The sequence below is a fragment of the Equus quagga genome, chromosome 17 (genome assembly GCF_021613505.1).
Source record: "Equus quagga isolate Etosha38 chromosome 17, UCLA_HA_Equagga_1.0, whole genome shotgun sequence".
NCBI lineage: Eukaryota > Metazoa > Chordata > Mammalia > Perissodactyla > Equidae > Equus > Equus quagga.
In genome coordinates, this window is record NC_060283.1 from 30,568,877 (window position 1) to 30,581,377 (window position 12,501).

Sequence of the window (12,501 nt, forward strand, 5' to 3'; positions counted from 1 at the left end):
ACTCCTGCAGCAGAGAGCTGGGCATCAAAAGGAGCTGCAGTGATGGTTTTAGACACTCCTGCAGCAGAGAGCTGGGCATCAAAAGGAGCTGCAGTGATGGTTTAAGCCACCTTCTCCAGCTTAAGCGGCCCTTTCTTAACACATGGGACCTTCCTTAGAAGCTGTCTCTTTCTTAGTCTGGCACTGACATGATTATACTGTTTAAAAAAAAAAAATATGGAGCCAGAAAACTGGGTTTCAAACCCAGGAATAATATCAGCAAGTAAAAAACTATCAATGTTCGGGGCCGCCCAGTGGCCCAGCGGTTAAGTTCACACATTCCGCTTCCGAGGCCCTGGGGTTCCCCAGTTCGGATCCTGAATGTGGACATGGCACCGCTTGGCACACCATGCTGTGGTAGGCATCCCACATATAAAGCAGAGGAAGACGGGCACGGATGTTAGCTCAGGGCCAGTCTTCCTCAGCAAAAAGAGGAGGACTGACAGCAGATGTTAGCTCAGGGCTAATCTTCCTAAAAAGAAAGTGTCAATGTTCATTAACAACCCTAACCCTGACTGCAGTTCTAAGAAATAGTCACAGTCAAGACTACTATGAAACACTCAGTAGGTGCCTCAATGATTACTTCTCAATCAATCCTATACTGATCGAGAAATCACAACATGGTGTAGTCAAAACAATAAACCAGGAGACTAATTACTTTATAGTCCAGCAAGTATAGAGTATTCTTCAAGGCATGAAATATAGCAATAAGATTCAAGTACGGCCCTCTCTAAAGCCTCAATTTCCAAAACTAGCTGCCACAAACACCTAGCAGTAACAGATTCCATACGTACATCTTTTGCAGATCGAGTCAGTAATACAGTATGCTAATTGAAAAAAAAAAAAAAAGCTTCCCAGGTGATCCTAAAGCAGTGCAGGTCATAAACTCTGGCCTCGATTTATTTTACTCATGTATAAAATAGGGGCTAAACTAATTCATCTTATCTTCCAGCTCTAAACTTCTGATTTAAACTTAACGTCCACTTTGGCTTTAAATATGTAATATTTGCTTATTCATAGTTTGTTGAATTAAAATTCAAGGCCATCATCACGAAATAGTTAACACTTTTTTCCTTCAAATTCACTATGAAAAAGTTACCAAAATGTCCCCATAAAAGACCATTTCCCTTGGTTCTATATGAGGTAATGGATGTTAACTAAGCATTGTGGTAATCATTTCACAATGCAAACTATACTGAATCATTATGTTGTACACTTTAAATGTATACAATCCTACATGTTAGTTACATCTCAATAAAACTAGAAGAGAAAAAAAACTTTTCCCATACAGGAATCTTTACACATAGACTTACAATAACGTTATCTGTGTATGCTAGAGCTAAAATTTTGCACTTAAAAAGAAGGGTTGTAATTCAACATGTTTTATCACATGTATAAAAGTATTAGGAACATTAAAAATAGCTTTGGGATTTAGTTATTTTTGGGCCTTATTACATGTCAACAAGTATTTTTCCAAAACTACATTTCAATCCTGCCTTTGACATCAGATTCTTCGTTTTCAGAACTATCACTTAACATTTCCAAATAGAAAATTTTTCTTTGAAGGTCTCCTAGCATACAAAATGGTAAAACTTACCCCAGGTTATGCTTCCCTGAGCCTTAGAAAAGCCATTTAGTTTTCCAACAAGTCGTATTCAAAGAATATTCACCATTTTGTTGAAATTGCTGTGAATTCTGAATATGTGGGGATTCTACAGACTTCAGTTTATTGCACCATTACACTAAGGAACTGTTTTCTACTCCAAAGTTGCTAAGAGCAAAACTGCTTAGTAAGAAAAATTAAAGTTTAAAAAGAAAATTATTGGGGCCGGCCCCATGGCCGAGTGGTTAAGTTCGCGCACTCCACTTTCGCATCCCAGGGTTTTGCCAGTTCAGATCCTGGGCGCGGCCATGGCACGGCTCATCAAGCCATGCTGAGGCGGTGTCCCACATGCCACAACTACAAGGACCCACAACTAAAAATATACAACTATGTACCAGGGGGCTTTGGGGAAAAAAAGGAAAAATAAAATCTTAAAAAAAAAAAATTTACTTACAAGCAAATAAATTCTTGTCCACAGAAGTCCAGCTTTTAATAAGATATTAGCATTATTTTACATATTTTCATTTCTTGGAAGTGCCTTGAACCAGACTCATTCAAAAGGAACAGCTGTTTGCAAGTTGAAAGCATACCAAACAACATAAAAAACGAACCCATTAAAAAATATTTGAGTCTTTGATGTTAAGAGGGCTGTTTGGTTTTTGTCTGTTTTAAAGTCAATTAACTGCCACCTGGTTCCCTATGCTCAAGTTAGAATTAAAACTGTAGAGCATCCTAAAAATGTAGAGCATCCTTAAAATGCCTTTCTGTGTTAGGGCTAGTTCTATGTCCAAACACGGTTTCTCACCCCGTAAGATTAAGGGCTTAAGAATGTTTGTGTTTATTCATGATGTCATGTATATCTTCAATTAATACCTCTTAAGATAGGGGTAGAAAGTCACACACTCAATCTCCTAAGATCTTACTGACTACAATCCCCAATAATTTTTAAAAACTAAGTTTTAGATATTATGTCTCTCCATAAATGCCCAAGAAATTCAGGATAAATCACAACCCAGACAGAAACTTCAAATGCACGCTCAAATATCCCTTTTTGTTTCACAACATATTTGAGAATGTATGTACTTTTTATTCAAATCTGCTTACAGATGCCTGTTCTACATTTTCAGAATATACCATAACTCTTATTACACACACAAAAATAGAATATAAAGAAGCTGGGTTAAAAATCCAGGAGTCTTTGCAGAGGGAAAAAGAGGACCATTTTTTTTCAATGTTTATCAGTGACTGCAAAGACTAATTTTGCTTTATAAAGATGAGAAATATAAAGGCAATCAATCAGGTCAATTAGTATAAGGTTTTGCTTGAAAAGAAATGGCTATGTGTCACATAAAATAATTACCTATAAGACATAAAAAATAGAAAAGATTTTTTTAAAGACAATTTATCTAAATTAACTATGTCCTTTTGCAAATAGTTTTATTATGTAATGCCTTGAGTGAGGAGAAAAGGCCAGAAGGAAAAAATGTACAGACCATGTTAGTAGAAGTAACAACACCTAAACAGTTATGGCTCAATAATAGAAGGGAAAATGGATGGGATAAGATATTTCAATAAAACCTAAAACAGAAGTTTACTACTTACAATAGAAAACATGCAAATATTTCCTTTGTTTTTAAAATAGTATGTAATTATTCAAAGCACTTTCAGATATTTGATCACTCAGTTCTGTGTTTGTAAATAACTCCTGTGGTCTTTTACACCCCTACACTACATTTATACATGCATTTAAGAGACTATAGATTAAAAAGCATATTGCGTTTTAGAGTATAATCTGAATAATCACACAGACATGGACCAACATTTATTACAAACAGGAAAAGAGCAGATCTATAAGGAAAGAGTACAGATTAAAAAAAAAAAAGTTGCAAGCTGAAGTATTGAAATTATATTCTACATAATAATGCAATAATTTTATCTGTATTTAAAAATCACATTGCTCAATATATACAAAACATTATAATACAGTAGTTTAAACTGCTACTTAGAGGCATTAAAACAGTATTGACAGTGGAAATGTTTATTTCAATTTAGGTCACTCATGTTCCATCCTGAGTTCACTTCCATTTTCCAAGAAGAAAGATATTTTTAAGTTATTTTTCCCAAGTAGAAAGGTTATTTTGAAAAATTGAAATGTAGACGTTAGACGTTACAACCCATTATGTATAAGAAAAGGATTGACATTTTATGATTTTTTTTTAAAAAGGAATCAACTCTCTATACACTTTTATTAAAGAATTCCAGCTTTCACAGACAGCAAGATACATTGTTGCTATTATCAGCAGCATTACCGTCTTCATTTCTCCTTCAGCTACCAAAAAAAACATTACCCTTTTGTAGGAAATTTTTTGTGAATGTGACCCAATTCAAAACAAAATACTCCTAAGATATTGTAGCTTACGTGCTATCAGTGATTAACTAGCTACATGAAAAGCTACAGAAACCAAAAAGGGGAAAAACAACTTAAAGAATATGGCAAAACTATAAATTTTCTCAATCTTGTGATACTTAGTGACCCTTCTCACCACTCTAAAAAGTGGTTCCTTAAAGAACATTGAGGCTCTGATTGGCTATTCCATTTAACTCTCTAGTGTTTAAAAACTCACATTTCTTAAACTCAAAACATACTATTCTGCAGATTCAAGAAATCTGTGTATCAACTAAAAGGCTATAGATGTATTAAAATGTTTCCTTTATTTTAAAACTAAGCAGCAGCAAAAATATTTTCATACCGTAACAATTATCTTTAGTCTCTACACTTGATAACTATATCACTTTAATAGTCATACGATTGTTTGCTCTTATGATATTAACTCATGTAAAGTAGCAGTTTTGGAATTCAAGAGTAAAGCAATATATGTCTCGCACTTGAGGCAAAATGTGATCTCATATATAATATAAAGAACACTAAATTAATTTGGCCTAATTCTTGAAATTATATAATTATATTATAAATACAGAGATGTTGGTCATGCCCTTTCATTAGAACAAGAGAATTTTACCTCCAACAATTTCTTTGCTTTAGCAAATAAAAGTGGGTAATGAATTAAGAATGACATTTTAAAGTTCAACTTTTATACAGTAGCTAGGTTCTACTATACATATACGGTATTGCTAAATGCTCACTGATATGAGAAAAGCAGATATATTGGCAATTACTAAAAATTAACTTAACAAAAATTACTTGTCATTAACTTAACAAAATTTATGTAAAATATGCTCTAATTTGCAATTGCTGTTTCAAGTTTAAAGCAAAAAAACAAACAAAAAATCTGGTTTTTTTGTCAATTTCTTCTTAAATAGGATTTACAAATTTCTCTGGGGAAGCAAATTACCTTTTGTTATTAAAGATGTAAGTATTTCCTAGTAGCAAGGAACTAAATGTGTTTGGACTCATACACATTGGTTTAGCTGAACATAAATAAATGAAACATTGCAATTTTCCCACCGAAGTACTGAGTTACAACAAATGTATTAACAAAACTTTATTTTCTTGAGAGTGTATACAGGATATTATGTAAACACTGTTAGCATTACTTTTAATGTAAAGACATTCTTATTATGACTTCAGATCTTAATGTATTATAAATAGGTGTGTCTTCTCCAGAAATATTAAAGGCCACACTGGGTGACATGACCAAAGAAAGTTTTAGCCTTTCATAGGCTAAATAAAGTACAAAAACGTGAAAATAGAAAAATAAAGAGCAATCAGGAAAAACACAGCTCAGGATACGCATTTCTGTAATCAGCATGCAATTTAACATCTTATTTCCTAAATTAGAAAAATAAATTTTACAAAATGCACATATATTTCTTTATCATTTTTTCTCAAAAGACGTTTTATACATATTTATATTTGTGTGTGTTTGTGTGAAGTAACTGCAAACATAACCAACTAAATAAATCAAGGAATTGATAGCAGCTCTGAAATAACATGAAACGGGCCGGTTATTCAGACAACTTTCACCCCCTTGGAATAACATCTGGTCTGAGAATTCTTTTTTAGAATGCAGTTCATATTTTTAACTAGAAAATGGTAGAAACAGATGCAACTGTCTTTATACTCACAGAATGGACTATATCTAATTGGCAATTTCAGCTTAATTTATGGTATAACGAAATGCATGAATAATGCTTGAATATTTGAGAAACACAAATTTCTAAAACTCAGAAAGTACTACTTCATTATACAAAAACTATTATGTACCAATTACGCTCATTTCTGATGAGTTTCCATATAAGCTAATGTGTTTAAAAAGTCAAACTAGAATGCAGGCCAAGTACAGGTGATCCAGGTTCCTTGTTTTAATGAGTACTACGAAGCAGCACTGGCTTCAGCACACTTCAGACACGCCTATTCACTCACCTGGTAAATTTCGTGCCAGTCTACTCTGATGATTAAATATATTAAGGAAAGAAATGGTCCCAAAGGTTAAGTGATGAAACCTTAAGAATATGGTCTTGAGCCAAAACCACAATCAGACTCCACATAAGGTACAGTCTCTCTTACACATACAAACACACAAACACACATACCACATACACAACCACACACAAAAAATTTAACACCCATACAATGTTCCTGCTATTGTCCAGTAATTCTCCCTTCCCCAAGTAATAAAATATAAACTACAGCACAAATATAATGAGTACACTGTAGCCTCAATTTAAATCTGCCGTTGGTTGGGTCCATTCTGAGGGGACACATCACAGGTGACACTGTGTTGTGAAGTCTGTTCAGTACCGCTGATGACTAAAGCCCTTTGAACAGGTCCAAACAGACCCACATATTATCAAATTTCAGCTATTGTGGAAAATGCTATGATGAGGCTGCAGTGTACTTATGTTGAGAACTTATATTATAAAATTAATATTCAAAGAAAGAATACTTCATTAGTACTATAAATAAGTTATAAAAAGAACTGGATATCATTTGCACTTAATGTGGATATCAATTATTCCCATCTCACCCCTTCCATCCCATTAATTTACAACCTGAAAAATGATTACTTGATGCCAAGTGTTATCAATACATTAAGGCTTTATTATCATCTTGACTGCTAATTCCAGTCTTCAAAAATGACTATTTCCCTTCTAATCATAATAAAAAATGAGGCCCTTACTCTTTAAAATAAATATGCCTCACTTCAAATTTCAACACAGTTAGAAAGCAAGAAGAAAAAAAAATCAAAGCAGCATTGGGTAAATTATGATTACAAAGGTTTGAGACACATTAGCTTAATTCCTGTATAATGTAAACTTTATCCTACAGAAAAACTTTTCTTTAAATTATTGAAGTGCTTACATTTATTGACAATCCACATATTTTCACAAAATTAAAATCTGAAATAATTTTTCACCTGTTTCATTTCACCAGAGACACTCAAAATACTCTATGAAACTAAGTTAACATTTCTGTATTTTCTTATAATACCATTCATATTAGTTTGTAAGTAGGAATAAAAAGAAAAATGAGCTCTAAATAAATGACACAGGAGGCAATAAATTGACACATGACAAGTAAATAAAAGGCTAAAGCACTCCAATACCATTGAAACTGTTTTAATGTTGTTGCAACTCCAAAATGCAACAATCATCAGCTTGTAAAGACCCAAATTTCAAAAATTCATTTTAATTACTCCTTCATACCTATTTTACAAAATAAAGGCAAGAAACATTTAATCCTCCTTGTCCTAGTTGTGCTATCTATGTTCCTAACTTGTTTTCTAACACTATAGTGTATGCTGCAATTCCCATTAGATGCTATATAAGAAAAAATAAAATAAAATATTAACCTCTGCTTCAATGTACAGTTTCCAGAATCTGCCAGAACTGGGGAACTGAGCAACAAGGCGTTCGTAAGTCTTCCGTGCTTTGTCTATAGGTTGATTCTAAAAGTGAAAACCAATAAAGAGCATTTACAATGTTAGGATTATGAAAATACTATTTACTGCAGAACCAAGTAGTGTGATTGGACCCATAGAGAAGGAAATGTAATCCTATATCACTAAACCTGTGCCTCTCGAATGAGAATGCTCCAAGCGTCAAGGTCATATGGATTCTCTTCTAATTTCTTTTCGGCTTTCTTCACCTTCTCTGGGACATACTCAGCTGCCTGGGGGGGAAAAATAAGGAACTGAAGTTACTGTTTAAAAAATCTCATTCCTAATTTAATTCAAGTACAATATATCAGTCTCAAATGCAATATGACCATACAAAGCATAAAAATGTTCTCTTCTAAAAGAGATTTGTATTTTCTGTAATCTATATATCCTATGTTATCATAAGTCACTTTATAGAATCACATCAAGTGATCACATACTTTTAAAAGACATTTTAAATTTAAATAAACCCATCTTTTTAATTAAATACTATAGAGCAGCAGTTCTCAAACTTTGTGGTCCCAGGACCCCATTTATACTCTTAAAAGTTGAGTATGCCAAAGAGCTTTTGTTTATGTCGATTATTTCAATATTTACCATATTAGAAACTAAAACTGAGAAAACGTTAAATATTTACTCATTTATATATAAATAACAATAAAACTATTTACATGTTAACATGAATAACATTTTTATGAAAAATAATTATTAAAAAATTCAGTGAGAATATCCTTGTTTTACATATTTGCAAATCTGTTTAACATCTGACTTAAAAAATATAGCTGCACTTTCATATCTGCTTGTGCATTCAATCTGCTGTCACATCACATCATGTAAAAATTCCACTGTACTCTCATGAGAGATTAAGAGTGAAAAAGGCAAATAATGTCTTAAATTTAATACGAAACAGTCAGAACTCATAACCCCTCTGAAAGTCTTAGGAACTCCCAGGGTCCCTGGACCAAGTGAGAAACACTGCTATAGAGCATTCATCCTGACACAAAGAAAAAGCATGAAATGACATGAAAATTTTATTTTGATGTAAAAGTTTTAAAAACATGATTCACAAACTGTACACACAGCATAATGAAAACTCTATGAGTTTTAAAAAATTGTACTGAAATATTTAGTGGTCACATTTGGGTGATGAGTGGTGTAAGTACAGGTGATTTTTCTCTCCCTTTCCATCTTTGAGTATTGTCTAAACCCTTTAATAAGGTAGTTTTTTTTTACTATAGAAATGTAATCTTAAGAAAATTAATACCTAACATAGTACCTAGCATCTATGCATAAATACAATTACTTCTCAAATTGTTATTCAGAATACTATGTGTACCACAAAAAGAAAGTGACACACAAACAAGTCAGATAAATATTATTTTATACAAAGTTTTGTTTTGCCTTTTTGCAGGACTTGAAATCTATAATACAGCAATACAGAGGAATCATATTCAAGAGAGGAAAGAGAGGGAAGCACTGCTCCTTAGATCTTTCTTTTTCTCCCTTTTGTTAGTGGCAATTAATCTCTCACAGAACAATTCTGTTAAAACACCAGTTGGGAAAAAAAATTTTAAGTCATCTCTTTAGGAAAAAAAATTACCTGGGAGAAATAGACTTTTTTCTTTGGAATACGTTAGTTTCTACCACTGATAAGTATACATATATTTAGAAAGAAAAACATGTTTTAAAAGACTAATGAAATTTTGTATCAAAGTTATGATATTTTACTAATATACAAGAGCTTTATAAACAGCTTGCTCAAGAAACTAAAACTGTAAATGTTTAAGAGGCTACTGGCCCCACCCACAAATTAAAACATGAAATGACAGAGTAAACAGTTTGCTCATGGTGACAAACGAATCACTAGATCAGGATGTTTCAGAAAGAGAACAACATATGGAAAATTAGCAAGTAATAAAGTGGCATTTTACAATTCAACAACAAAAAATCAAACAACCCGATCAAAAAATGGGCAGGAGACATGAACAGACATTTCTCCAAAGAAGATATACGGATGGTCAATAGGCACATGAAAAGATGCTCATCATCGCTGATCATCAGGGAAATGCAAATCAAAACTACACTAAGATATCACCTTACACCCATTAGAATGACAAAAATATCTAAAACTAATAGTAACAAATGTTGGAGAGGTTGTGGAGAAAAAGGAGCCCTCATACAGTGCTGGTGGGAATGCAAACTGGTGCAGCCACTATGGAAAACAGCATGGAGATTCCTCAAAAAATTAAAAATAGAACTACCATACGATCCAGCCATCCCACTACTGGGTATTTATCCAAAGAGCTTGAAGTCAGCAATCCCAAAAGTCCTATGCACCCCAATGTTCACTGCAGCATTATTTACAATAGCCAAGACATGGAAGCAACCTAAGTGCCCATAAACAGATGAATGGATAAAGAAGATGTGGTACATATATACAACGGAATACTACTCAGCTGTAAAACAGAACAAAATCATTCCATTTGCAATAACATGGATGGACCTTGAGGAATTATGTTAAGTGAAATAAGCCAGCTAGAGAAGGATAATCTGTGTATGACTCCACTCATATGAGGAATTTAAAAATGTGGACAAAGAGAACAGATTAGTGGCTACCAGGGGAAAGGTGGGGTGGGGGGTGGGCACAAAATGTGAAGTGGTGCACCTACAACACGAATGACAAACATTATTGTACAACTGAAATTTCACAAGATTGTAACCTATCATTAACTCAATTAAAAAAATGACATTGTAAAAAAAAAAAGGTGGCATTTCAAATCAGAATGGTGAATTATTCAATGTATAGTATTAGAATAGCCGTATAGTCATCTGTTAGAATAACTGAAATGTCAACTTTATCAAAATAAAGTTCAATTGTTATTTTACCCTTTGCACCAAAGTAAGTTTCAGCTAGATCAAAGATTTAAACATTAAAAACAAAACACATGAGGGGGCTGGCCCCGTGGCCGAGTGGTTAAGTTCGCGCACTCTGCTGCAGGCGGCCCAGTGTTTCATTGGTTCGAATCCTGGGCGCGGACATGGCACTGCTCATCAAACCACGCTGAGGCAGCATCCCACATGCCACAACTAGAAGGACCCACAACGAAGAATATACAACTATGTACCGGGGGGCTTTGGGGAGAAAAAGGAAAAAAAAAAAAAATCTTTAAAAAAAAAAACACATGATGATGTACACTCGAAATTCATGTTATTAAGCAATGTTACCACAATAAAAAATTTTTTTAAATAAAAAACACAAGAACGAATGAGAGAAAAACATGCTGAAATGTATCTTTGCACAGGAAAGGCTCTTCAGAAGCCTTTGAAAAGAGTAAACTTAATTCATGAAGTTTATGTGCATGAGAAAAGTATAATCAAAGACAAACAACACGCCTAACACATATGGCAAAGTACAAAATTTATTAATATAAAGTTCAGTCAAGACCAGCAACTCAAAAAGAAAACGGGCAAAGTATTCAACAGTTAGTAGGAAGAGAAGTAACAATGAACTTTAAACACTCAAAAGAAACAACAAGTGTAAACCGTAAGACAGCGATGGAAGGTTTTATAATTAACATTGCACTGGAAAGGGTAGGTGAAAAAACATCCTCACATTGTTGGCAGGGGCAAATAGTAAACTGATCAAAATTTAATATGAATGTCTGACCCTGAATTCCATTTCTGGCAACGTCCTACTGCACAAGTGCACAAAGATATATACTGAAGAATAGTCAGCTACTAGGTTGTTTGTTGTTGCCTAAGACTAGAAATAATTTAAATAATCATGTACAAAAGAACTGAGTAAATAAATTATAGAACTATCACTAAAAACACGCCCGAACAAGGCAGGGCAGGTCTATACATATCAACATAGAACAATCTCCATAATACTGGCTTAAAAAAAAAAGCAGACGGGCTGGGGAGGGAGAGAGACACACCCGACATACACTTACTCTAAATTGTATACTCTTAGGCTATTGAATTTTTACCATTCACCTGAGAAATATTTGCTCAGTGTCCAGTATGTGCCAAACAATGTTCAAGGGGCACTTGGGGTACAACAAAATAAAGACTTCTTTCACTTACATCTAGGATATAGAGCCACGCACTGGGGCTTTGGGGAGGGGGGGGAAAAGAAAAAGGATGAAAGAAAGACTTCTTTCAAAGGGTTTACTTCTTGGAAAAAAACTTTAAAAATATTTTAAAATAAACTAAGATCTTAGTTCATAAGATACTGACTATAAAACAATCATAAAATAAGAAGTAAATCTGCTACAGCAACTTTCAATCAGGAACTAAACAGCTTATCTATACCTGAATTGCTTTAATCAATGCTAATAGTGTTTCAAAGCAGTCTGATGGGAGGGCAAATAACTCAAGATCCACTTGCTGTAAATTAACCAACAGAGAAACTCAGAAAATAGCATCTAATATTTGACCAGCATAATCACAGCCAAAAAGTATAAATTTCTCTGTACTAAATATTAAAAAGCCACTCCTTTAGTGATTCTCAACCCTGGCAGCACACTACAATCACCTGGAGGAAAGGGAATTTAAAAAGATGCTCAAGCTCCACCCCAGATCAATTAAATCAGAATCTCTAGGAATGGGCCTTGACCATCACTATTTTTTTAAAACTCTCCAGGTGATTCTAACGTGCAGGCTCTCCACAGTACCTAACCTTTTTTTGGTACCACAGAACCTTCCTGCAGTCTAGTGAATCCCATGAGCCCTTTCTCAGAATAACGTTCTTAAATATACAAAATAAACTATGGGGGATTTCCAAGGAAACCAAGTATACTGAAACAGAATTACTGAAATATTTTTAAACGAAGTTTTATATAGTAACGGATCTAGTGGCAAGTCTAGTGATTACTGCAACAATATTTTGAATTTATGTTCCAGTCAGAGCTGTTGCTAACAGTACTGCTGTGGTTTTCTGCCTACATTTATAATAGA

The 12,501-nt window shown here is 33.8% G+C and overlaps 1 protein-coding gene across 1 annotated transcript in view; it reads right to left on the minus strand.

The window, feature by feature from the left end:
- CSTF3 (cleavage stimulation factor subunit 3) overlaps nucleotides 1–12,501 on the minus strand; it is a 67,290-nt gene that overhangs the window by 46,128 nt on the left and 8,661 nt on the right. Inside the window, exons 2-3 of the mRNA XM_046643733.1 lie at nucleotides 7,674–7,775; nucleotides 7,456–7,551 (exon numbers count right to left, since the gene is read on the minus strand). Of these exons, the coding sequence (XP_046499689.1) occupies nucleotides 7,456–7,551; nucleotides 7,674–7,775 (198 nt within the window). The remainder of the gene's footprint in view (nucleotides 1–7,455; nucleotides 7,552–7,673; nucleotides 7,776–12,501) is intronic.